Genomic DNA, 26,938 nt, shown 5'->3' with positions numbered 1-26,938 from the left:
CACTTTGTATGTTATCCATAGAAAAAGTATTTCACAGTAATTAGATATACATAAATCATTGGATTACCGATAAAAATGTATTCATAGATTCTAATAATCCTATAAAGAAGAACTTTCACTGTTGTGCTCCTTAGGGGGCATATATAGGAAAAAAAAACAACACAACCTCTGTAGCACAAGTAGCTTCCTAAGGAAAATGAATGAATAATATCAATTGCTATAATCTCTTCAGCTCTATTTTTGGGAAAGACTAAGTCAGCATATAGTAAAGACATTAGTAATACTTAGGGAAAAACCCATAAACTTGTACTTTGGGTAGACAGATGTGATCAAAGAGGCTAAGAGTCAAACAGCTTAGGTTCTAATCCAGGTTCTGTCATATACCTCAGTCTCAGTTTTTTTCCTCTATAATTTGACGAGTATTCTCAATGATCTTTCAAATTCCTTTCAATTCTGCTTCTAATACTTTTTCACAGAAGAACAAAATTAACAAAGCTGAAAGTCTATATTTTCTACCTGTCTTTGGAAACAAAATATGATCAAAGAAACCATATTTTGAGCTCTAAATTTAACAAGAACACTTTCAATTAGAAAAGTTACTCGTATGACTAAAACATTTTCTACTCCCAGACTGGAATAAAACCATTTCCATCATTAAGAAAAGCATTTGTATATGTGCTTTAAAAGCTTAAATTAAGACTTGCTATTTTATGTCTGTTTTCATGTTTAAAAAATTCTGGATGATCATTTGATAATATGAATCTCGATGGTAAAATCTATGTGACCAAAATTAAAGAGAAAAAAAAAAGAAGAAAGATAAAGGAAAAAAGAAAAGAAAAAGAAAAGAGCCAAGTCTTGTCTTTCCGTCTAAGTATCAGAAGTTCCTCCAGTCCCCTGCAGGAACATTTGTTTTGTAGTTGTCAGTACTGACTCAACTGCTATAGCTCTGCTTTTACCTTTCACTTTTTAGAGTAAAAATATTTACATTAATCAATCAATCAAAAAGATAAATGGAGAGTGAAAGGGAAAACCACTGAAGTAGCAGCTGAGCTAATACAAACAGCTGTAAAAAACACTATAAAGAAAAGCCTTTTAAAATGTCCAGAATAAAATACTGACATCTGAGATATAGTAAAGGTTTTTTCTTTTTCTTTTCTTTTTAAATAGCAGCACTGGTTTTCCCTTTCACCATTTATGAATCTACTTTGTTTTGGATCAAAGGACAAATATGTATTGGGATCTCATTCTGATCTGACAGTGATTTTAGAGATATTACCAATCATAACAAATTGTATCTTTTATTTTCTGTGCTCAAAAAGACACAGATACGGGACAATAAGGGATGCTGCAGGTCAGTATGAAGTGCATTGGCAGAACTATGCAAAGAGGTTTGCACAGAATCTTCCTGCACAGTATATAGCTCCCGCCAGTGCTACTAAATCCTCATTTTTTGAGTACGAAACTCAGCTCTAAATGTTTTCAAAGTAGGAAAAAATCAACTTATAATCGAGATCATGAGATTTTTGTTGTCAAAAAGCGAAAGTTAAGAGTAAAGCCAAATCTACAGAGCCAATAGTGACAGCTTCTACTGGTCCAAATTCGTAAAGGGGAATTCTGGAGGTTCTCCTAAAATGGAAAGAGAAGAATAGAAAAAAAGCATTACAGTAAAACACTTTTTAAAAGCTACAAAAGCTATGACTAAAATTTTTTTGAAACACAATCTCTGTTTTCATCAATATGAAAATACTTTTGATAATCTGAAGAGAAATACTGCCCTCCTAAGCTAGTTTTCTCTTAATTTATGCATCTTAGTTGGAACAGTTTTATTCAGACCTGTCATGTCATCAATTTTTTAAAATAATAAATATTTTATTCCAAAGGAATCTGACCTCAGGAGAAATTAACATTGCCTCTCATAAAATGTTGATGTGAAATAACACACCCTTATAAATTTCTTTCTCCACAAATCTCACTTTTAATCACAGCTTTTATATATTATTTTCTCTGATGCTTTTTTCCTTATTGTTATTTGGACAATATACACTAAAATGTGCAGTGAAGCAGTGGAAAATAAAATAGATTTTAAAGTTTTAATAAACTAGTAATGTAAAGTCAAGGTACATGAAAATGAAAGCAATAGAAAAATCTGCCATTTTTAGATTCTATATTCAATTCCTACAACAAGAATATTTCATAACAACAGAATTTTTCATTACCCGAAAATGTAATCCTATTGATAACTTGGTTGATCTTCCTTGCTCAGTTTTACCATATATTAACGCCTTTCAGACCAGAATACATTCAAATCTATATTAACATGGCAGGATAATGTCTCAGTGTTCCCTGACTAAAGGGAGTTACTACTAAGAGAGCATAGTTAACCATCAACTAGGTGCAAACTCAATTAGGTTCAATATGCTGTATAATAAATCTCAGAGACCTAGATTAATTAATCAGATATGCCCTCTTCTATTAAATGATGACTGTTTAAGACTGTCGAAATTCTCAGTGATCTACTGTTTATACTAGAGCAAAATAAGACAATGATTATAAAATTATGTTTGTATTTGTATGACTTCAAAACATTCATACAAAAAGTTTACAGTCATTCATCTCATGCTAATGCTTCTACAATGCCAAAGAAACAAATGTTTATAAAAACTCAAAAACTATTTTTGTATTGTTTACATAGATATTTTAGTATTTGTTAAAATTCCCCACCATGCCCAAATTTAGAGTTGATCAACATGATGCTATATATCAGCACATTTGCAAATTAGCAAACAGTGAATGACAGCTTATGAAGGGATGATTCTTCCCAAGCAATATTACAACAGAAAGCAATAAAAATTTCAAATTATGTAAGACAAACAGGTGAACTGAGTATTATTTAGTACTTCATGGCTTTTCAAAAGGCTGAATTTGTCAATAAACAATGACTAATCTTTTCAAAATGATTTGAGTAATGATGAAAATCAGTTATTGTATTGGACTATAATACAATAGCTCTCTTATTTCTTCTCTTGCTGTCAGATTGTCAGTGCTCAGTTCTGCAAATGTGCCTACCTCCACTAGACCTGAGTAATAGAGCATCCTTCCGCCCCATGCCGCAATGAAACTACGACCTTCCTGCAGAGTGAGATCAAGACTTTTTGTATAAGCTTGGTCTGCCCAGAGTGGGGTGGCCTTTCCTGCTATCAGTCTTCAGGAGAAAACTCATCCTGAGAAAAGACACCAGAACACAAAAAGCAGGCCTCAGAGAATCAGAAAAGAATAAATGTTTCTTTCTGGGCTTTCATTTCTTAGGTTTTGCCTTTAAGCTGTCTAAGGTTCCTTAAGGTTGCTTGTAGGTGGCAGTGTTTGAAATGACCCTGACACAGACTTAAGCTAAGGCTAAGAGTGAAGCAAGATTTTGTAGGGCAGTGTTATTCACACTGCAACTCACTAGTGAATCAGGAAATCAATTTAGTGAGCATCAAATCTGCATCTGAAGAGAACAGAAAAGAGCCAGCAGTATATGTAATGGGGTAAATACTGTTTGTGAAATTTGTATATGTGTACTAGATCAGTTGTATATGTGTACTAGATCATAAGGTAAACTATATTTCTTACTGTGGAGTGATCAAAATATTTGAAATCTCATAACTAAGATTATGTAGTTTCATGTTACCCGTAATTGTTTAGACTTTAGTAAAGTCATGTCTAAATTTTCCATTCTTATTTTAGCTATGCCACAGGGAATTAAGTTCGAGGTCTCACATTCCATGGCTGAACTAGAGAACCTAGGAGAAACAGCTCCCTCCTGCGGCCAGCACAGGGATGACAGTGGTAAAGGGTAAATGGTGGAAGAATTAAATGCTGCAATTTTAAATTTTCTCTTCCCATATGGAGCTTTTTTTCTTATACTATATTATTCTGTAGAATTGGGTAATTTTGTAAAGGAAATCTGGCAGCTTCCTTATATTCTATTTCTTCTCAATAAGCTAGGGTGTGAGAAACCGGCTAAAAGTGATAGAACTGTAGGTTCTCTTATTGGTAGGATGATTATATATGGAATTTATCTTCCAAACTGGGACACTTTGTAGAAAAAAGGTGGCATTCACAAAACAGGACACTGGGATGACAGGTGTAAAATGGGACTCTCCCAGGCAAACAGACACATATTTGGTCACCCTTTTCACAGGGAAAAAGGAACATGAGCTCCTCCTCTGCATGGTAGCTCTTTGCTTATTTTTTAGGGTCTCTACTGTTTTTTATAAATGCTTAAAACTCTAACAAAAACCTAAGCTCTAGAAAAATGGTTGATAATGATAATGAACAGCTTCTCTTTGGCTATGGAAAGTGAGAGAACAAAAATAACAAAATATGAAATATTAATAAATATCTGGTTTTAAGAGGAATTACGTGGTGAGAGATAAAGATTTAGTTTTCCAATTATTTTTTTTATTTAGACTAATCTTAAAGTTAACTCAATTAGCTAGCTGTACAGTGATTAATAAGTAGAAGTTGAAGTAAGAGAGGAGGTAGGTAGCCTCTAAAGTATTGAGCAGTAGGAAGAAACCAGCTGGCACTGAAGTATTTGCTAAAGCTAAGCCTTGTGAAAGTACCTATTCTCTATTTTTTAAAAACTTCAAGTACGCAAGAAATCTTTTTTCTAAAAATGAATTAATTTGAGCAATTTAAAAATTATTTGGCATCTATCTAATAAAGTGCTTTTAATTTGAAATGATTACTTTGATTCTTCATTTTCAAATAAACTATTAAAAACTGTATAACTGATTCTGTGTACAATAGTCTCTAGAAGCAGAGCAGCAAAATCTAAACTCACCTTGTCTTCATACATCCTTTTGGCTTCCCTTAATTCAGAACGTAGCTGAGAAACAGTGGATTCTAGTTCACTGAGCTGACGCATGTACATTGAATTTTGGTTTCTTGCTTGTTCTCTAAGAAGGGTTTAAAGGGAGAATAAAAGCAAATAGCAAACTAAGAATAAGTGTGATGCCTAAGGGCTCTCTAGTTTTTAGATACTTCCACTAGTTATTTTATATGGCATTATTCGCCTAATAGTCTTTTTTTTCCTCCTCTTTAATTCCCCCCCACCTGCCACTTCCACCCCGACCTATATGGATGTTGCCATTTCCCCATTTTTTTTTTTTTAAGAACTAGATCTCCCCGCTACATGCTCACTTTGTGCACCCAGGGGTCCTGGCTTGCATTATGGGGGAGGTGGCGTGCACCCGGGGTATGGTCCATGGCTCCACCTGGGGTGTGACCCCAGGATCTTCTGCATGTAAAACAGACGTGCTAACCACTACACTATGGAGGCACCCCCAGTCTTTTATTTTCCAAAATTGCTTCTTAAAAGCTTCAGCTCAAAAATGTAACTGCTAAAGCTATTTGAGATATATATATATGAGTTCATTAGACTATTTTCTACTTTTGTGTATGCTCAAACTTTAAAATTATTGATATGCATATATATACATTTTATTTATATATACCTATACACATATATACCTATACACACACATAGTGTGTCTTTTAGCCAATCAGTTGAAATATGAAGAATATTTAAAATATCCAACCTCAAGAAGCCCAAATTCTTGCAATAACACTCTGATAAGGTTATATAATAGTATTTATATGGTAAGTCATCTTTTCTATTCATTTGAATGTTAGAAAAATTTTACTTTCTTGTGAAATCAATTTTTAAGCAATTTAAAAACGACCTTAGAGCAGAAAATTAAAAAAAAAAAAAAATAAGAACTATCAATTTCAAATCACTAGGACACACATACTGAATGATTTCCAGCTGACTTTGGATACTATTGGCTTGGCTTCGAGCACTGCTAGCTTTCTCGGTAAGTCCGGTTATTTCAATTTCATGTTCACTTATTAACTGCTCAATCCTATACATAAAAAAAAAATGTGGTGACTGTTATTTGATACAGAAGATTTTGCCTGACAATTAATTATTCTAAAAACTAATGATCTGCAACACTCTCAAATTCAGCATTTTGTTTTGGCTTTGAATACACTCCTCTTTATGACAAGTATTTAAGTTAGGTCCAGAGTCCTTTATTCTAATACTTTGGGGGCCAGCAAGGATTTGAAATTCAACGTTTTAAAAAATTTTACAATGGTAAATAAACTATAAGTACTAAATATCATATGACGCCCCCAGAGAGATCTAGAGAAGTGTCCTGTAAGCCAAACATATTATTAATGCAATGACAGGTTTTAAATATTCACACTAAATCATAAAGACTTAAAAAGCTTAATGTAAGCTAGGTCAGGTTTTACCTACAAACGAGCTCTCTTCTAGACTAGGCCTTAACCTTGGTGTCCCTCCCTCCAGACCCCCTACCCCAATCCTTCATAAGAGGTCTAGGCTAAATAGAATCTGGCAAAGTCAGTTCAGTGAGAACTCCCCACCTTTGATGTTTCCCTTTGTAATTTTCCATATGATGACCCCATCACCCTGCTCCTTGCTATGAATCCTGCCTTGTCCTTGTACAGGGAGTTAAGCCCGATCTCTAAGGAAAACTCCTATTTCAACAGTCTTGAATAAAGTCTTCCCTACTGTTTTAACAAGTATCAGCATAATTTTTTTTCTTTAAGAATTTGCCACAAACCTATGAAAAAAAACAAACTTCTGTGTTTCAGAGCTTTTCAGATTTTGGAACTGCTGATGAGACTAGAGACTGTGATTTTCTACACCTCAGTCAGAAACCTACCTATCTTGATGTTGTTGAAGAAGTAATTCTATTTTGTTCTGGGATTCGGATTTCAGTGCTTCAAGTTGATCCTCTACCTGGTTATCGAAAAGAGACATTGATTTAGGAGCTAGGAAATCTAAAGCATTAGAAAGATGCTAATAAAATTAATATTTAAATAGAATATATTCTATCGCTGGATTTTATTAGATCTTTTACTTTGGCTATATTCTCATGAAGTTATACAGGTCAACCAACTTAGTTCCCTTTATTAAGAGAGATCATTGTATAAATAACTTCTGTATTTTAGAGAATATGAGAACTTTTAGAAATTATACACCTAATACTATTGTCTTAATGAATTTTAATACAAAATTGAAGTAGTGTTCTCACCACTTACTGGAAATATCCTCCCTTTAAGATAAGAAATCTCTGTGTCTAATTCTCTTAGGATTTTACTAATAGCTGAGCCCATGTTGCGGAAGTGGATAGTAGATATGCTGTCGTGTTCATATATTTTCTTGCCTGAGGCTTCTTCAAAGTCAACTAGGATTGATCGGATTTCATGAAGCACTCCCTCGTGACTCAGCATCATCTTTCTTAGCTGCTCTATCTGCGTGTTGCTATCTTTCAGCATGTCTTCCTTAAGGCATTTGGCAGCTTCAAGCTCATGAACTGTATTTTGAAGCTGATTCCTTAAATCTTCCTGAGACTGACTTTCCCTTCGTCTATGAAATAAATGAAAGGAAAAAAAATTGATAAAACTCCTATTCACACAAGTAGTTTTATACTACAAAAGTAAAGCTTTACGGTAATTTCAGGTAACAAATCCCAACCTGATGTCGGCCATGGCATCTCTCTCCATTTGCATCTCTTGAAGCTTTGTTTGCAAATCAATGACTGACTGCCTTAAATAAAACTTTTGTTTCTCATGTAATTCATTGCTCTGAAAAAAAAAAATATTCCATGCAAATTAGACTTCATTAGAAGTACATATTGCCTTATAGCTAATAATTTCCAAAAACTATATTAATTTATTTTTATGTAAACTTCCTTCACCCTTCACTATTGTTCAGGGCCTAATTAATAATCATTTCTCACTTAGATGACTGGGATACCTTAACTAGTCTCACTGGCTCAAGCTTGCCCCCTTTCAATCCATTCTCCACAACCAAAACACTGTTTCTAAAACAAATCTGAATTCTGACTCAAGCTAGAAAGGAATAAGTTTTATTCCTGAGAACAGGATAATTGGTTAAAATTCTGTATGGAAAAGTCAACCCCCACCTCCAATCCACTTAAAATATTTGGCAGCAGACAACCACCATCCAAAAATCAAGGTGTTCTGTTACAAAGATACTGAAAAGGATCTCTAAAATCGGGCACTGAGGGATCTCCCAGCATGACGGTTGATGCCCACCTAATGACCCTAAAGGTAGCCACCAGTTTTTTTTATTGTTCATCCTTGAATATGAACAAAAAGTCAAACCACTGAACACCTGAAGGAAGATTATAAGAGAGTCCAAGATTAAATAAGACAACACCCAGAAAAAAAGAGCTAAAGAAACAAAGATAGAAAATGTAGCAATGAAAGAACACTTCCAAAAACCTGTATTACAGAGAAATTTGAGATTTTATAGCTATAAAGAACAGGATTTCTTTTTTCAGCACTTGTTAAAGTTGTAGTTTTTTTTCTAAAAATGCTCACAAAAATTATATAATTGTATTAATTAATGTTACCCCAATAAACTTAAAAAAAATAAAAAATAAAAATGCTCACACAGACTGATGAAGTAGAACAATGTGCTAATAAATATAATAAAATGTACTAAATACTATAACAGACATGAGCACAAAGGGTGGTAACTGCACGGAGGAGGATACACATACAACTGCCTAGATGAAAGTCTTCAGAGAAGGAAATGCTTCAGCTGTCTTGATGGAAATAACAATTTGCCAGGCAGACAAGGTAGAGGAGAAGAAATGATCTGGGCAAAGGCATGAAGGTTAGAACAGTAAGATGCATCCAGGGAAGAACAAGTAGCTTGATATTGCTGGAATGGAGGGTATATATGGAGAACAGGAAGCAGAAGAAACTAAAATGTACTTGGAGAGAATAGATCACAAATGCCTTTGTATAAGATGGTAAGTTTGACTTCCAGGCTATAGACTACTGGAACCCAACATGCCATTGTAAAGCTGACTAAAACCAGCCTGATACTACATAAGGTCTTCTTGAAGATTTTAGCAAATAACTTTTATACACTATTTAGCTATCATGTATACATATACATCGTAAAACCTAACCCACCACTGTTTTGTAAAGAAAAAATCAGATATCTTGGTAGTCGAACAGCAGGCCTGAACCAATTATTAATTATAATTATTGATCAATGCCATTAATTATAACATTTGAACTATTCAAGTTTCATTAAAATTACACCATGAGCATAGCAAAAGAAATGAACAAAATGAAAAGACAACCTATGGAATGGGAAAAAAATATTTACTCATCATATATCTGATAAGGGGTTAATACCCAAACCATACAAAGAATTCATAAAGTTCAATAGCAAAAATAATAAAAAATCCAATTAAAAAATAGGCAAAGTATCTGAATAGAGATTTTTTTTCCAAAGAAGACATACGATGGCAAATAGGTACATGAAAAGATGCGCAAAAAATCACTAATCATTAGGGAAAAGCAAATCAAAACCGCAATGAGATATCACGTCACATCTGTTAGAATAGCTATCATCAAAAAGACAAGAATATAGGTTCTAGTTCAAGATGGCTAGGTAGAAAAATCCTAAACTCACCTTCTCCCATGAACACACAGCTAGATATGGAAAATGTTCCTCTTAAAAAAAAAAAATGAGCAAAGTGACAAGTACACATTAGGCAAATAAGAAAAATACCACATCACAGTGGTTAGGAGAGGCTGGGACATAGTCTCTTTGTAAACCTCACCCTCAGCATGGTGTCACACACTGGGAGGGAACTGAAAACCCAAAGCTTCTCTTTGAGGAGCAAAGAGTTCAAACTCCAGATTGGGCATCTCAACTTTTAAGACATACTCTTGAGAGATGAGTCCCTAAAACGTCCACCTTTGAAAACCATTGAGCTCAAGTCCAGAAACTTACAAGAAGCATCTGAGAAACTGCTCCTAAAGAACTGGTGCACCCAAGCTCACCGCCTAGGGCCCAGCTCAGAGGCCGCCCATCATGCCCAGGTTGGAAATGAAGAAAGTTCACCTGCTTATATTAAAGCATCAGCCTGAGGGGCAGGCATCTAAGTTAGCATGCATCTAGGAGTCTCCTGGAACACTCTCCAGGGCGTGGAGAAAAGGAACCCTCGTTCACTGTCGGTGGGATTGCAAACTGGTAGAGCCACTATGGAAACCAGTTGGCGGTTCCTCAAAAAAATGAAAAACAGAACTACCATATGACCCAGCAACTACACTTCTGGCAATATAACCAAAAGAAATGAAAACACTATGTCAAAGAGATATCTGCATTCCCATGTCCACAGCAGTGTTATTTACAATAGCCAAGACATGGAAACGACCTAATTGTCCATTGACGGATGAACAGTTTAATAGGTTGTGGTTTATATATACAATGGAATATTATTCAGCCATAAAAAGGAGGAAATCCTGACATTTGGTCTTGAGGGCATTATGCTAAGTGACATAAGGCAGAGAAACACAAATACTATACGTTCTCACTTATATATGGAATCTAAAAAATCAAAACAAAAACTCACAGAAAAAGAGATGAGATTTGTGGTTACCAGAGGCAGGGGGTAAGGAGAGAAGGAACTGGAGGAAGGCGGTCAAAAGGAACAAATGTCCAGTTATAAGATAAATGAGAACTAGGGATGGAATGTACAACATGATGGCTGCAGTTAACTCTGCCATGGGGTGCACAGGAAAGTTGTTAAGAGGGCAAATCCTAAGAGTTCTCATTATAAGGAAAAAAATTATTCTTTTTCTTTTTTCTTTTCTATCTAAATGAGATGATAGATGTTGACTAAACTAACTGTGGTAATCATTTCATAATATACATAAGTCAAATCAGTATGCTGTATACCTTATATGGTGCTGTAATGTCAATTATATCTCGATAATACTGGAAAAAAATTATACCATTAAAGCAAGGCATTATGACTAATTATTAACAAAAGAAAATAGGTATGCAGACTTTTCATCAGCCTAACTTTTAATACTGAACTAGACATAAGCTGAATTAACAAGTTTAACCAATAAATCCATTGTTAAATTTTTCTTCCAAAAAGTTTCGGTTCTATTCCAAGGCATTGTGCCTCACTGTCTTCCCAAAACAGCATCTGGTACTAGAAGAAAAGAATGCAACTCACTTCATTTAGTCTTTTCTGCAAATCTTTGACTTGATGTGAATATTCTTCTAAAACACGTTCGATGTGTTCCTTTCCAGGGTAAGGGATGACTTTCCTGTGAGAATCAAGTTCTACTTCATATTTAGGGAAAAAAGGAATTTGTGTCAAAGTCCCAGCTGAAGATGTGTTTTCAATTATTGTGCCACGAACAGATGACATAAAAAATGGACTTGAAGAACCTAAATATTAAAGAATTAATTTTATTAACTTATTAATTAACTTGCTAAAAAACATTATGTGGCAAACATTATCCTAGGTGATTTCTTTATTGAACGGTGAAGGAGCTCAAGGTCTCATGGGGCAAATAAGACAAGTGAAAGTATCTCTGGGAGAGAGGAGCACATAGCAAAAAGGAGAAACAGATGAAGAAGGAGGAAGGAATTTTATTTGATAGTGATCAAGTGATACTTGAGCTGAATGAGGCTTAAAAGCCTGATGTATTGTACTTCAAGATGATTAAGAATTAACTAGTCTGGAGGACAGAAGAAGAGAAAGGGCATTCCGGGCAGTGGAACCACAATTATTGGCGAGGAGGCTTGACACAATATGGTGAAAGCAAAGTGGTGGCCACATACAAGAATGGAAACAGGATGAATCATGAAGGACCTTGTAGTCATGCCAAGGAGTTTGAATTTCATCTAGAAAGCTCTGGAGAATCATTAAAGGATGTGAAATTGGAGGGCAGGGGTAACATAACTAGGTTTGTGTTTTGAAAAGGCTCTCTGTCTTTGGTATGGAGAATGCATTGATGGGGATAAAGCTGAAGGCAAAGAATCCAAGTAGGAGAAGGCTTTCAACAATGCAGGCAAGAAATGGCAAGGGTGTGCCCTAAAGTAAAAGCAGTGGTGATTCACACAGGACTTGAGAAATATATGTGGAAAGTAAGAGAGAGGAAGGTGTTAAGGATTTCTTTTGGGGTTTGCGCTTCAGCAACATCCAAGTAATGATGTTTGATTTGTGAACACTGTACATGGATTGAAGTTCAGAGGTGTGTTTTGCTTCAGAGATTAGGATTTAGGAATCAACAGCCTGTGAGTTCTAGTGAATCTTTAGAGTCAATGAGATCATCTAGGGGCAATGCACAGAATGAAGAGAGAGAGGATCAAAAAGGGTGCTTAAGGAAATATCAATATTTAAAGGAAAGACAAAGGACATAAAACCCAGGAAGATTCACAGAAATCCCACAAAGATTTTAGAGCACTGGCTTGGACTGAGAGACAGAGACAGTGAGAGATGAAAAGAGGCCTTTCTATCAGCAGACTGAGAAAAACACTCAGCTGCAAATATATGCTACCTTTCATGCAAAAGAAAGGACTCAAAGTCAGACTCAACAGTCGAAAGGATGAAGTCAAGAACCATGGAAAATTATTCCCAGGCCTGAGTCCTCATCAAAGAATGGTCAATCTGTGCCCAGGTGGATTTCAGAATTGTGATGGACATATGTGCTTCCTGTTTCCTGTTTTTTGAATAGCATTGAGGATAGTGGTTATCCTGTGCCTGCCTACCACTGAATATTAGGTATCACAGGTCTTTAGATTAAGAGGAACTCAAGAAGCTGTATTGAAGTAATTAAAATTAAAGAGTTTCATCCAAACTGAATCTCATTGAGATAGAGATTCTGGCCTTTGAGTAATGCTGTAATGGGATCAGACCGTTAAGGGCCTTCTTGAGAGAGTGAATATATTCTGCATGTGAGAGAAATGTAAATACTTTTTGACTTAGATATGATAATGTAGTGATGTAGGACACTTATTCTAAGGAGATACGTTTGGGTTTTGAGCCAAGAATCATGATGCATTCAATTTCAGCAAAATGAAATATAAATTGTAGGTATAGAGATAAAGGAAATATAATAAAATTTTGACAACTAGTGCATCCAGGTAAATAGTATTCAGGTATTCAATGTACTATTTTTTCAATTTTTCTACCATTTTGGAAAATTTCAAACCAAATGTTGGGGCAAAAGAGTTCACTGGATTTAGCAAAAGACGGGGAAGGAGGGGAAGAGGAGGAGGAGGAGATCTAGTCACCTTAGCCAGAGCGATTGCATTGGAATACTGGGTTCAAACGTACTTAGGTCAGGAGAGAGTTTGCATGTTTATATTGATGGATATGTGCAACTGGAGAGAAGGAGACTGAAGATATTGAAATGAGTGGGGTCAAAGATTTTGCAGAGATTCTGGAGCCAAATCTCTGAGGAGGTGCTAGAGGTTTTGAGAAATGAAGCATGGGTAGCAAATTAAGAAGCTGCCTCCTCCATTGATCTAGAAAGGAAAGAGGCATGGCTTGTGAAAAACAGTGGATCTTAGGGGCAAGATATGAGAAGGTACGAGAATAACAGCCTAATTATTTTATTATCTCCACCAATTAGGAAATGGTGTTATCTGAAAGTAAGGAAGAAGGTGGGAGAATGGTATAATTTTAAAATAAATATTGTGGGAAAATGGAAGAGAACTGGTTAAAATCAAGAGAAAGATTCCTCAGTGACAAATTGGTGGAAAATCCACATTTGTGTCTTTTTCTCTAGCAGAATCTTCTGGCAGTCCAGTACAAAAATGGAGAAGACAGTCTGTCTGATAAGGACTGGGGTTTTCCTGTAAGAGAGCAACGGAAGAATAAGAGAACAAGGAAGTTGAGGATATTGACAAGTGATTGGCTGGAATAATGAATGACACAAAAGAAAATGAAGATAGGAAGAGGTTGGTAATTTAGGAGAAAATGGAAGAATCTAGAGCCATTGTTCTCAACCTTTGTCATAAATCAGAATCACCTAGAGAGCTTTAAATAAAAACAGTGGTGCCCGAGCCCCATTCCAGACCCACCGAATCAGAATCTCCACATGCATCAGAGCCACTTCAACGTGTAAAAATATCAGTGACTCTGACATGGGGTCATGGTTGAGAACCACTCCCTGCAAGAGGCAGAAAAATAGGCTTTTGAGAGTGCCAGAAGACAGAAGGCTGGATATCAGCAGTCCAACGGTTTTTGGTAAAAAGATCCAAGCTAGACAGGGGAGTAGGTAGCTAGCGTAAAGGTCAAAAAAAGAACTAGCAAGGCGAAAAAGGTGAGTGTAACATTTTAATGGATCATCTATGAGGACAGTGACTTCACAGTGATGATGTCCCTGAGGAGGGAGGGACAGCCTGTGAACTAAGTGCCAGTGCTCATGCTGCGTTATGAGGGATAGAGTGTAAATGGAGAGATGAACTAGTGGAAGCAGGCAGGATTGATGCATATAGTACAGGAGAGGTGACGATGTCTTAAGATGGCATGAGCATCCTAAGCAGTAGAAGATTTTACAAAATAAGGGTGCTAAAATAAAGGTTTTTAAGCAGATCAGTAAGACAACAGATCTGTACAGGCATACTCAGAGATACTGCAGTTAAGTCGCATACCACCACAATGAAGTGAATATTGCAATAAAGCAAGTCACACGAACTTTTTGGTTTCCCAGTATATATAAAAGTTATGTTTACACCATACTGTAGTCTACTAAGTGTGCAATAGCATTATATCTAAAAAAAAGTACATACCTTAAGTTAAAAATACTTTATTGCTAAAACCGCTAACCATCACCTGAACCTATTGATGGTGCTGATAGACTTGCTTGATGCAGGATTCTCATAGATCTTCAATTTAAAAAAAAAAAAAAAGCAATATCTACAAAGCGCAATTAAACGAGGTATGCCTGTAATTGAGAATAAACTCTGGATGCATTCTTTTAGATGAGAGATAAAACAGAGAAAGCAGTTGGGATTGTGCAGGTACGTCATTTTCCTGACAGCCAGAAAACCCATTCTCTCTTGTTCTCCTGTGTGTTGTGTGATCTACTTTCCCAGGCTCCTTTCCCAATTCTTTTCCTGGTCAGGTTTACAGTGGGAAGTGTTGGCAGAAAGACCAAAAGGCAGGAGGAGAGAAGCTAGGATATTGCTCCCCATCGTTTGTTTCTGATGGGCTTCACAAGGGTGGCTTCAGCTCCCTGCAGGCGGCCCTCTCTGTGGTTCTAGCTCCTGCTTCTATGCCCTGACAACAGTTCCTTTTCTCATGGTCCTTTTAGCTCACTGCACTTGTTCATCTCTGGGTTGTCTCATCCCATTAGGCTTCTTCTCATCTCTTTAACACCCTTGTTACCTATTCCCGGTATTAAGTTCCACCCATTTGTTTTCCTGACTACTATCTTTTGATTGAAATAATTTCAGTCAGAGGTGATGGGGGCCTGAACTAGGACAATAGTAATGGGAATAGAGAGGGAAAATGATTTCAAGAGACATTTCTGAGAGTAGAAGGAGCAGGACTTAGTACCTGATTGAGTTTGAGGGTGGATAAGGGAAAAGAAGTCAGAATGATAGGGAATTCTAGCTTAGAGTGGACGAAGGGAGGGAAGGTATTTAGGGAAACATGGATTGTGTCAAAGTGCCTCAACATGAAAACAATTTTAAGCCAAAAAAAGTAATGTAAATATATGCTAGAAAACAGGTATGCTATTTTTAAAAGACTAAACAGTTTCTCAAAAAGTAGAATTTTAAACAATATGGTAAATATTCATGGCAAAGTCTGCGCCCTGCACAGTTAAAACCAAAACATACTAAAAATAGCAGCTTGAATATTAGGAAAACTCCTTAATTCTAATTTTTTTCTCATTTTGTTTTATAAAGAAAACATACCTCCATTGGATGTGATGCCACCACCTGATAAAAGATCTTCATTATTTGATTCACAAGGTTTTTGTTCCATATTAAATATTGCTACCTCTTCTTAGAGATCTTAAAATATAAATGCTTCCCTATTTGGTTCTTTTAGTTATCTACAAAAGACAGGAATTCAATCTTTAATAACAAGGTATTATGTGGAAAAATTTCATTAAAAAGAAACTGATTGTTCATATTTAAATTTTAATAATTTTCACAGGAAAATATTAATACAGAAATATTTTATTATTATATACAATTAATAAGTGAATAGAATCTTATGATAAAAATTATTGACCTAATGGCCAGCTGACTTATTAAAGACAACCTGAAAATAAAAAGTAATATAACAAATGTTTTATTTGTTATAATTAACACTGATTTGGGGCAAAGTTTTTTCTTAAGTCTCTCTCATAAAGTTACATTGTCAAACAACAGAAGAAAATATCTCTTCAGTAAAAAAATGTCACAGATTAGTAAAAAAAAAAAATCACAAATCAGCAAACCGGAAATCATTAACAAAAGTTGAAAAACTTCTTTGATATCAAATAGTGCTCATAATTTTAGATTAAGCCAAGAGGGGACGTCTGGGTTTAGAGAACAATGATGATGACCTGATTCAAAATCTCCCCTTCAGCCTCTGAAAACAACCATAAAATCAATAAGGAAAACAAATAAATAAAACCACATGAACTCCACACCTTTAGCATCCTTAGAAGACAGAAAATACTACAACCTTCAAATTATGTATAAGCAAAGGGGACAAGGTAGTAAAGGGAAAGGAGGAAATGAGGCAAAAATTCATGAACCTGAAGAAACAAAATGAAGCAAGATATGCCAACTCTCCTTCTATGCCTCCTGCTCCAACACCACCACCATCCATGAAAGAAACTACCTGGAAGAAGGCACTCTCAAACTAGGAATCTTGTTCATGAAGTGAACAGGAATAGATAAAAGCAGACTATATCCATACAAAAACACTACAAAATGTCAGAAAATGTGAATAAAATCTTTTCTGCTGATGAAAAGGTATCCCAACCCTCTACCTCCATGCTGCCCCACTGACAAACATGAATTCAAAGAAAATTGTTAATACAACACTCCAAACTTAACTAAATATTCTCATACAAGCATTGGGGATATGAAAAAGATCACTTGAATCAGAAATGTAAAACCTAAGAACAGAAATGGAGAAGAAATAAAGAAAATAAGCTGACAAAAGGAGGAAATGAAATGAGAGTTGGTTATGAAGTCAAGAAAAAAAAGACAAAAAAAAAGACAAAATTGTATCAGAAATGAAGACCAAATTACAAAGTAAACAAGGGAGGATAGATTGTGATGAAAACCTAACAAAGGCATGAAGAAAATCAGAAAAACCACCAAGAGAATGAAAACTGAAATAAAGAAGTAATGGGTGAGTGAGGAAGTGAAATAAATGGAAGACTGGCAAAGGAGGTTGAATATAATTGTTGTCTCTGAAGAAAAAATCAAAACGATGAAACAGAACCATTATTGAAAACTATAAATCAAGACAGTTTCTTAGAAATACAGGAAGACCTGAATCTACACATTTTTCATACTAGAGAAAATCAACCAAGAAAGATCAACTCTGAAACATATCCTAATAAAACAATATTAAGATTTTTAAAGATTATAAAAAAAAAATCCTCAGGACCTTCAGGCAAAAAAAAAAAAAAAGATGAACTAATTTACAAAGGCATCAGATTATTTAAAAACAATATACAAAGCAAGGCAACAGTACAGCAGCATTTTCAAGAAATATAAGGAAAGAAAGTACAAACCAAGGATAGTATATCTAGCCAAGATCTCCTTCAAAAGACTCAAAGCCATAAAAAAAAAAAAAAAGAGTTTTGGATGTGCCAGAACACTATACACATATGCCCCTTCTGAGGACTCTATTAGAGGGAGTGAAGCTTCATCCAACCAAAAGATAACTGGTAAATGTGGCAAAGTGTTAACTACTGGTGAAAATTTTTTTGTTTTTTTCTGTAGGTTTTAAATTTTTCAAAATAAAATTTGGGGAAAAAGGTAAAGACAAATATTTTTTAAAAGATGATTGGGAAAACTTTGCGAAAGGACTGATGGTAAACATTTAAATATTCAATTGTAGAGCTGAGACTAAAACATAGCTGGGGTAATGGCATTCAAGAATAGTTTATGTGTATACACACACACACACACACACACACATACATGTGTGTGTGAGACAAAGGAGAACAGATGTAATTAAAAGTGGGAAGAGGAGAAAAAAGGGGACAGTAGAAGGCCACTGGTTGTCAAAACATACAATTTAAAATTGACAAAAAGCAAAAGATTAAGTTAAAAGGGGAGGGGTATAGGTACACTATAAAAAGTATTAATGCTAAGGTAACCACTAGAATAAAAATACAAACCTTCTTAAGTGGTGAAAGAATTTTAAAAAGAAAAATTAAGGAAGAAATACAAATAAACACCATAAATATAACACATACAGTAATTATACCATAATAATGTAATAATAATATGACAGAATTAACTTGCCTATTCAAAGTAAAGGATTTTCAAATTGACTCTTTAAAAAATTCAACTCTATGCTGTACACAAGAGGACACTTAAAAGGTGATAGAAATAAAGTGATGGACAAAGATTTGCCAGGCAAATGAAAATAAAAAGCACAGGTTAAAATCCTAATAGCAGCACAAAAACTCTTCAAGCCAAAATATATTAAATAAAACAAAGGGCACTTAAAAGCCACATTACACAATAAAGGTATAATATTCCTAATTCTATGTACCATATAATATAGCAACCACTTAGATAAAACATAAATTGTGTAATTAAGAAAATGTAAACAGAAATTAAGGAATTTCTGAAAAATGACATTAAAAACACTACATATAAGAATCTGAGATACATTAAAGCAGCGAACAGAGAAAAGTTCCTCATCTTAAACATCTATTTTAATAAAAATAAAAGAATGAAAATAAGTGATTTAAATTTCAAACACAAAAAGATAGAAAAAGAGTAAAACGAAAGAAAGCACATGGTAGGAAACAATAAAGATAAAAGCAGAAATGAGGTAGAAAACAGAAAAATAGATAAAATTAATGAATCAGAATCCTAATTCTTTAAAATACACACACACACAAACTATCAACAGGCAAGAACAATCAAAGTGATGGAAAGAGGAACATCACATATAATATACTGCTTATAATTTTCACATTAATTCATGATTGTAAGCATAGTGTTAAAAGTTAAAAAAAAAAAAAAGCCTGTGAGCTAAAGAGAATTTTATTGGACAGAATTCCTTTTTATTTCACTCACAGTTTCTCCCTTTTGATTACTGAGGTGCCATCTGTTAAAACTACAATTAGATAAATTCTACCTTAATATGTTTCATGCTATTAATTTTAGGAAGTAAGTAGTAGTAGGTATGGAGACATTCCATAAAGAATTATAACAAATGGAATGTTAGTCAATATTGCTAGGCAATTTAAATGTTCTAAATAGAAGAGATTGCTATTTTGGGGGAAAAAAATGTTATTTAAACAAGTTTCATCATGAATGTTTGCTATATAATTTATCTTACACCAAAATGATGCATTTGGGGATTCTTCAGGATGATGAAAAACATTAACAAAATTCAAATTACAGATAGATCGAAAGCATGAAAGAATGAGCAGGACAGGTAGAATCACAGCCCAGTGTTGGGCAATCATATACTAAACCACTCTGCTTACTCCCTAAGTTTTTAGTATCAAGCAGGAAACAAACAGAACCGATGAACAAGGTAAGCAGAACTGGAGTTGGAGGAGAGAGAAAAGAAGGTTTGATTTTAAAATATTCTGATATGAGAACCACATTTGTTTACTTTGATGAAAGATGATGAATGAAATAAACTCTTAATTTAGTATCCACTGACAAGTAAAAGGCCTTTAAAGAATGGCAGTCCTTCAGAGAGAATTTTTTTTTGTAGAAAATTAATAGTTTAAAAAAGACAGTATAGGTTTATTTACTTTAGAATTTTAAAACAACCATTTATTTGTAAAAAAGATGCTTAGTACTTCTACTTGCCAATGCTGTTACTTTATGAAATTTAGAATAATAAAATTTGTCTTTAAAAAAGTAGTTGAATTCAGATTTTCACTATTTTAGATTGACCATATCCTCAATTTGGTCAAATTATTCAGTGTTCCTCAACTTTCATGACACTTTAAGAATTAGAACATTATTCCCATTTTCATGCATTAAGCTTACTAAATTATTAAGGATTTCTGGTTAAAGAAAGTTACTTTTCTGCAGTAAGTCATAAATTGTTAAAACCCTGTACTTTGTTGATATGGGGATCATAACATGAACTTAGATGTGTTTGATTCAAAGCTCTAAGTACAAAGATAAGATTCTGGTCTCTTCTGGTGTGCCCAGGATTTATTATGAGCACTTCTGCCTGTTTTAAAATTACAAACAGGTTCACATTGAAAGAAGCCTTACATTTCTGACAAGTAATAGCTAGGTAAAGATTCTACTCTGGTTGTTTAATTGGAATGTTGCAGAAAAGGCCCTAGAAACCACAGACAACAAAAAAGGACTTTTCGAGGAAAACACTTAATAGGCTTGTTTTGCTTTGCAGTTAAACTAAAAGGCTTTAAAGTAACTTCTGCATTCTTATCTCTTTTCCTTGGCTTCCAAAAGGCCATGGTGGCTATGTGCCTATACTTTCACTAATGTGAACAGTTCTCATCCTGATTTTTCTTATGGATACTTAAGGTGGACCTCTCCCGTGACTGTCTCCATAGTAAGTCGATTCAGAATTTATTGTCTTTTAATTGGGTATAGATTACTTATAATATATGTTATATTTAAATCCCCGAATTCACCAACTAATGACTCAAGCTCCTAGAGTGCTGAATCATTCTACTTTCCCCAAGCCTGAGACTGGGGATTTCATAAAACTGAACCATACTCTCGTAGAACCAGTCTGCAGGCTTTCCTTATGAAATTCTAAGATTCCCCAAGATTGATCCCAATACAATATATCTGGTCTGGTACAGTCTCAGAAACACAATGAGAACAGTTAATGATGAACAGCACTTTACTGCCTGAGTTACTAACTTCAGATCACCTTAAGTGTCTGCTTTCTCAATCATTCTTTCTCTCTAGATGTTGTTATTGACTGTTAGGGTTCAAATCCTAACTCTGTGATCTGCTAGCTATGTGACTTTGAGAACAATATTTAACCTTTATAAGACTAAGATAGAAATAAGGATTCTATACCTCAAAATAATTGGAGTTAACTGAGATAACACATGAGCAGCCTTAATAAATAGTATTTGCCTCAATTTATATGTATATAGTACCACATAATACTAAAACATGAACAATAATGTCTTTATAATTTAAGCCGTGTATACTGACTCACTTTTCCATGATAAATGGCTCTATTTTTCTACTTATCTAGAAAAATGTAAGTTTCATATAGGTCCACTAGCAGGAAGGAAAGTGGGTGTAGATTGTATTGAGTAAACACAGAGATCATTATAATGTAATATAAAATAAGCTATTTAAGATCATACTTGATCAGTACATGATATTGTCTTATTTGTAGAACGGAAGAAGCACAGAACTTAGAATCAGGAAACTTAATTCTGTCATTACTCACTTGTGAGAGCACGGGCAAATCTTTTCATGTCTGAGCCTCAATTTCCACCATCACTAAATGAGATTACAGCTGTGTTTTCCAAAATTTTTTTAAGCAGTGGAAGCCTTTCTTTAAATCTTCAGAGCCCCAACTACACATCATCCTCTCTGCCCCTGAGATATCTTTATGGAATGCAGAAGGCTCCACTGAGCATTGTTTGAAAACCACAGATAAAGCCCTTATAATTTTATTATCTTAGATATTCTAGCCTAGGCATTCAAGTTCAAGGCTTCAGTTTCTAAAATATATTAGCCATAGACAGAGGTATAAAAAATTAATGTATCAGTTGTACATGTTCACAATTCTTAAATATAACTCCAAGTAAAACGAGAAATACCTTAATATCTGGATATTCTTATTTTCACTTATCGTATTAACACCTGAAAAACAAAATATTTTGAAATCTGCTTATTAATATATAATGCTTCATTATCCAAAATTTATTATTTTCCAAAAGTTCAATTCACAAGTTTATTTTCATTACTTAAGATCTTGACAACACCTAAAACATACACACATACAGCAACAGCATCAAAAACCTTTAATTTTTTTTCTTTAAGCTTATCTTGTATATGAAAGTATATATTTATGGCATTTATCTCGGCTATGTTTGTACAACAGAACATGTTCAATTATATGCTCCCTCTTGGTCCAATGCTAATTATGTTGATATAGATCTTATTAGCATTATCAAGATAATGCAGCAAGTAAATCTATAGACACACGCCCTGTCCCTTCCCACATGTACATTCCTACATTCCTAGACTTGACCTTTCTCTGGGTACTGTTCAAACTGACATAAATAGATCACCTGTCTTCTGACCATTTAAACTGATTTTCATTGCTTAGCGAGGCTTTGACCAGGCAACAGCTCTTGTGCTTGGTTAGAAAAGTTACTGGGTAGAGGAACTTCTGCTGGTGGGTCAGAAATAGGTCTATAAATTTTAAGCAGTGGAGCTCAGATGATAATCATCTAGGATTTTTGGAATATTTCAGTGGACTCTAAGTGAGCAGTTGCCACATTGGGAAAATGAGTGACAATATTCTATGTGCAGAATTAGGACTGATGAACAGAAGTAAAGGGAGGTAGATTCTAGTTCAGGGTGGAGAGGGGCTTTCTAAAAACTAGAGCACCGTGAATATATATATGTATATATATAGTGGGCCTCCTTGTGAGGTATCCAAGCTGGGGTGGATGAGCATTTGTTAGGTTGACAATTGCTACTGGCTGTCCTCTCTTGGGAAGAGTATTGGACCAGAAGATCTCTAAAATCTTCTCCGACTTGGACATTCTATGATTTTCTATGGAAAACATTTAGTAAAAGATGACCAAAAATATGATGACTTCTCACTGATGATTTCAGTCAACAACAAAGCTAGATAGAGACAATTCCACCACTTCCGTTAAGTTTCATGCTATTTTGTTTTTAAATTGTGGCCCTAGATAAATTTTAATGAATATATGTTCCTTTAATATCTCTGCACATATGTGTACAGTCATCTTAAATTCATCTTATCTCAAATTTCGTCTCTTCACATTACCACCTAACCTGCTTTCTAGGCTGATCTTGGATGATGATATCATAAACCCAACTTCCCAAATTAGATATTTCAGTATCTTTCTTCATCGAATCTTCATCTTCTCAAACTCCATATCCAATTAGTTGCCACATTCTGTTGAATCTATCTCTTTAATATCTTTTAACTCAGTGAAGAAACATTAAGTGTGTTCATAAGTCATAAGGAATCCTTGAATATGTAATTTAATTTTGGTTCCACTGTATTCTTTCATGCTTTAATCAACTCTTGCCAGACCTACTATAAAATACCACAAAATGATCTTCCTAGATTCAGATTCTTACAATTTTTAAGAGTTTCCTTTAAATCAGAGCCATTTTGTCATATCTTGCTTGAAGACTCAGGTTTGAACTAAGACTAACACCCAAAGCCCTTTATGATCTGGCCTAACCAATCTCTCAGCTTCATCCTTATCTTCACTCTCCTAACATATACTGTGACCCAGTCGAGGTCTACTTGCTGTATCCTGAGCCTGTTCTGCTGTTTTAGGACTCTGCTTTTATTTATACTCTTCTCTTAGTTCCTTCTTTCCCTCCTAAAAAAATCTCTACAGTTCAGTTTCTAGGAATGTGCAGAAAGAGGTGCAACACTGTATTACTGGTGGCAGTGTACATTGATCCAGTTTTTAAAATCAGTATTCTAATAACAAAAGAAAACTGCCTAAGGCCTCTGAAAAATGATTTCATGTAAGGGACTAGATTTAGAGAACATGCTCTCCTTACTCTTCCCACATCAAAAGTAGTAAGCTTCAATTAAATCATTCATTCATAGAAAGCACTTGGCACAGGGCCTGGCACTCGGTAAGCATTCAATGATTATTAATTACAAAAGAAACAAATCAAAAATATAATTTTGGGGAGTGGCTAAGTGCAATGATGAGAATAACACAGGGCAGCAGTACAACAGAGAAAGTTGAGGCTACCTAGTTAAAGTCAGGAAAGGAGGTAGTATTTGAGCTGAATGACAAAAGGAGTCAGCCCCACAGCAGACTGGAGAAGATCCTAAGAGGAAATACCACAAGCAAAGGCCCTGAAATGAGAGATGAGAAGGACTCAGTGCTCACGACCTAGGAAGGCAGCTAGTGAGGGTTCATGTAGATAAGGGAGGATGAGGGGCCTACTTAGGGACAGCCAACTGTGTACCGTGCCCAAAGCAACACTGTGCTTATTAACACTTCCTTTCCTAAGAAGTCGTTGGTGAGGTTGGCAGTGGGTAGAGCTCACACGGCCTTGGAAAGACCATACTGAGGACTTTGGGGTTTATTCTAATTGCAAAAAGCCATTGGAGGATTTTAATCAGGAGCATGTAATCTTCCAGGAGCTGGGTGGAAAATATACTGAGTAAAAGAGGCTAGTTATGAGGCCATTGGAGTAACCCAGCAGAAGGACTAGAACCTTACTCTACAGTGGGCCAATGATCCAAAGTGGATTGGAGCTGAGGTTGGGAATGGGGATTGACTGCAAAAGGGGATGAGAGACTTTTCTGGGTAATGGGAATGTTCTAAAACTGAATTGTGGTAATTGCACAACTCTGTAAATTTACTAAAAATCATTGGATTTTATACTTTAAATTGGTGACTTTTATGGTATGTAAATGGTACCTCAAAAAAACATGTCAAAAAGAAAGTGGATGGGCTACTTTTTGTATGTACATTTTTGTGCTGTTTTATGGGGTATGAGTAGGGGTGCAAATTAGTTGCCTAGGTCCCAAAACTCAATTAAACTTGAATACTTGTTTTTTTTCCTGTACCCTGAAAACTCCAAATTATCTTCATTTCAAAATGACTAGGGGTTGCTTTCAGACAGATTCTAACATCCCTTCACATGGAAATACTTCAGCTTTGCCTGTTTTCCCCAGGCCTAGAACTCGATCCCCAGTTGTCTGCAACTCTTATTTGATATACGCACATATGATGTATATCCAATAACATCTTAGCTAAGGACCAAGCCTAAGTCACTTTGAACCTTTATTCTCTTAACCAGAGCAAACATATATAGTAATAGAAACACATTTGAAAGTTTAAAAATTATTTTAAGTGCTAGACTACCTAAGCACCTAATTTTTTCCTTCTTACCAAATTCCTTGCTCAAATCTTTTCCTTAGGATTTACAGGGTTCAGGAAAATATTTAGTGGTCCCACTACAATACCTGCCACTGCCCCAGCTGGAGAGGTTTAAAATATTCATCAATACAGGTTTGATTCTATGATTTATAAGCATGATCATATATATTACTTTCCTGTAGTAACAAATTACCACAAGTTTGGTGGCTTAAAACAACAGCCATTTATTCTCTTATAGTTCTGGAGGCCAGAAGTCCAAAATCAGTCTCATGGAGCTGAAATCAAGGTGCTGGCAGGGGTGCACTCCCTCTGCAGGCTCTAGGAAACACATTCCTTGCCTCTTTCAGCTTCTATTGGCTGCTGGCATTACTTAATATGTGGTCTCATGACTCCAATCTCTGCCTCTGTGGTCACGCTTTATTCTTTTCTATCAAGTCTTCCTCTGCCCCTCTCTTATAAGGATATTTGTATTTAAAGCTCACCCAGGTAATTCAAGATAATGTCATTTCAAGATCTTTGACTTAATCATACATGCAAAGATCCCTTTTCCTTATAAGTTACAGGTTCCAGGGTTTAGAACCTGATATTTTTGAGTGGTCCTTAGCCTACTATCTGCCATATAACTGGGGGCCACTTAATTTGAGAACAGGTTCACAAGAGGCCTTATTTAAAAAATTGAGGAGTTTTAAAGTGAGTGACCCTAACGTACCAGACAACACTGAGTCTTCTTTGTAAAACACAGTATCAAAGGCTTTGCACATATACAGAATAAACTGTTAATTTCTGCCCTCATTTGTCTTTAGGAGTATAATAATATCGCTATGGCATAAGAGCCATTTTATACACTATTATAAAACTGTATATGAGTAAAAACATTAAGTGTGGTACAGAGGTGGGAAGACCAGCCCTCTCTCACCACTCCCCTAATCCCACTCCCATGACTTTACAGAGAAACAGTCCCGCCCAACTTGTCTCTGGAATATGTGGAAGCTTGCACTGGCCCTTTTCTTTCCTAAATGGGAGGCTGAGAGAAGCAGCAAATAGCGGTTGCCAGTCAAAACCCTAAGAAATGTCCAACCTCGCTTTTACTTTTCCCTGCCCGTAACGTACAACAACAAAACCCGGAACAGCCCGAGTGGGAGACTGGAGCAGTTTTGTGGAAAAGGACAGGCTTATTTCTGAACTCATTTCTAATTGATGCTGATAATGGGGCCGAGCCAGACTCTTAATGTCACTTACAGAGAGGGTTCCAGCTAAAAGGGTCCTTGCACAACATTTAATACAATCTCATTTTGGATAAGAGGTTGATGACTGTCCAAGGCTAGACATTCCTCTTTAACTCCATCTCTCCCCCATCCCTTTACCCTGTCCGCCCGAAGCGGGGTAGGAACAGGAGTTAGCAGTAACTTTGGGACAGGATCCGCAGTGATTCACCCCAAATCGAATACTCTGCACAGGGCCCTGTGATCCCAGAGTTACAGATACCGTCCCCTGAGGTCTTGCGATGCCCGAAAACAACAGCAATCTTTCCGGTAAAGAAACAATTTATTGGGCATCTACCATGTGCAAAACAAACACAAAGGTCTGCGAGGTTCCAGAAATGACGACGCTGCTCCGGGTCCTCGGGAGGACGACCCACCCTCACCCAGTCCCAGAGGCCGAGCCCCGTCTTCGTACCTGCAACCAACACCTCGCCTAAGAGACCGGCCGCATCCCCGCTGGGGCGCAGGCAGCCGCGGAGGCCGCGCTTGCGTCAACCGGGCGGCGGCAGCGGCGG

At 35.7% G+C, this 26,938-nt stretch overlaps 1 protein-coding gene across 8 annotated transcripts in view; it reads right to left on the bottom strand.

Annotated features, from left to right (window-relative positions):
• Positions 1-26,937, bottom strand: part of CCDC158 (coiled-coil domain containing 158) — a 73,402-nt gene extending 46,465 nt beyond the window's left edge. For 5 of the 8 annotated variants that reach the window (XR_003045028.1, XM_015586109.2, XM_015586107.2 and 2 more), the window contains exons 1-9: positions 26,839-26,937; positions 21,859-21,901; positions 15,797-15,936; positions 11,094-11,311; positions 7,553-7,662; positions 7,117-7,444; positions 6,738-6,814; positions 5,799-5,909; positions 4,829-4,943 (exon numbers count right to left, since the gene is read on the bottom strand). Coding sequence is in view for 7 of the 8 variants with exons in the window: in XM_015586109.2 (XP_015441595.1) it covers positions 4,829-4,943; positions 5,799-5,909; positions 6,738-6,814; positions 7,117-7,444; positions 7,553-7,662; positions 11,094-11,311; positions 15,797-15,866 (1,029 nt within the window). In the remaining variant the exon portion in view is untranslated. The remainder of the gene's footprint in view (positions 1-4,828; positions 4,944-5,798; positions 5,910-6,737; positions 6,815-7,116; positions 7,445-7,552; positions 7,663-11,093; positions 11,312-15,796; positions 15,937-21,858; positions 21,902-26,838) is intronic. The other 3 variants (XM_015586110.2, XM_025043819.1, XM_015586113.2) reach the window with 3 other exon arrangements.
• Between the last annotated feature and the right edge of the window lies 1 nt (position 26,938).

This window comes from Pteropus alecto, unplaced genomic scaffold, assembly GCF_000325575.1.
Source record: "Pteropus alecto unplaced genomic scaffold, ASM32557v1 scaffold161, whole genome shotgun sequence".
NCBI classification, from domain to species: domain Eukaryota; kingdom Metazoa; phylum Chordata; class Mammalia; order Chiroptera; family Pteropodidae; genus Pteropus; species Pteropus alecto.
This window is presented reverse-complemented; position numbering and strand designations above follow the sequence as displayed.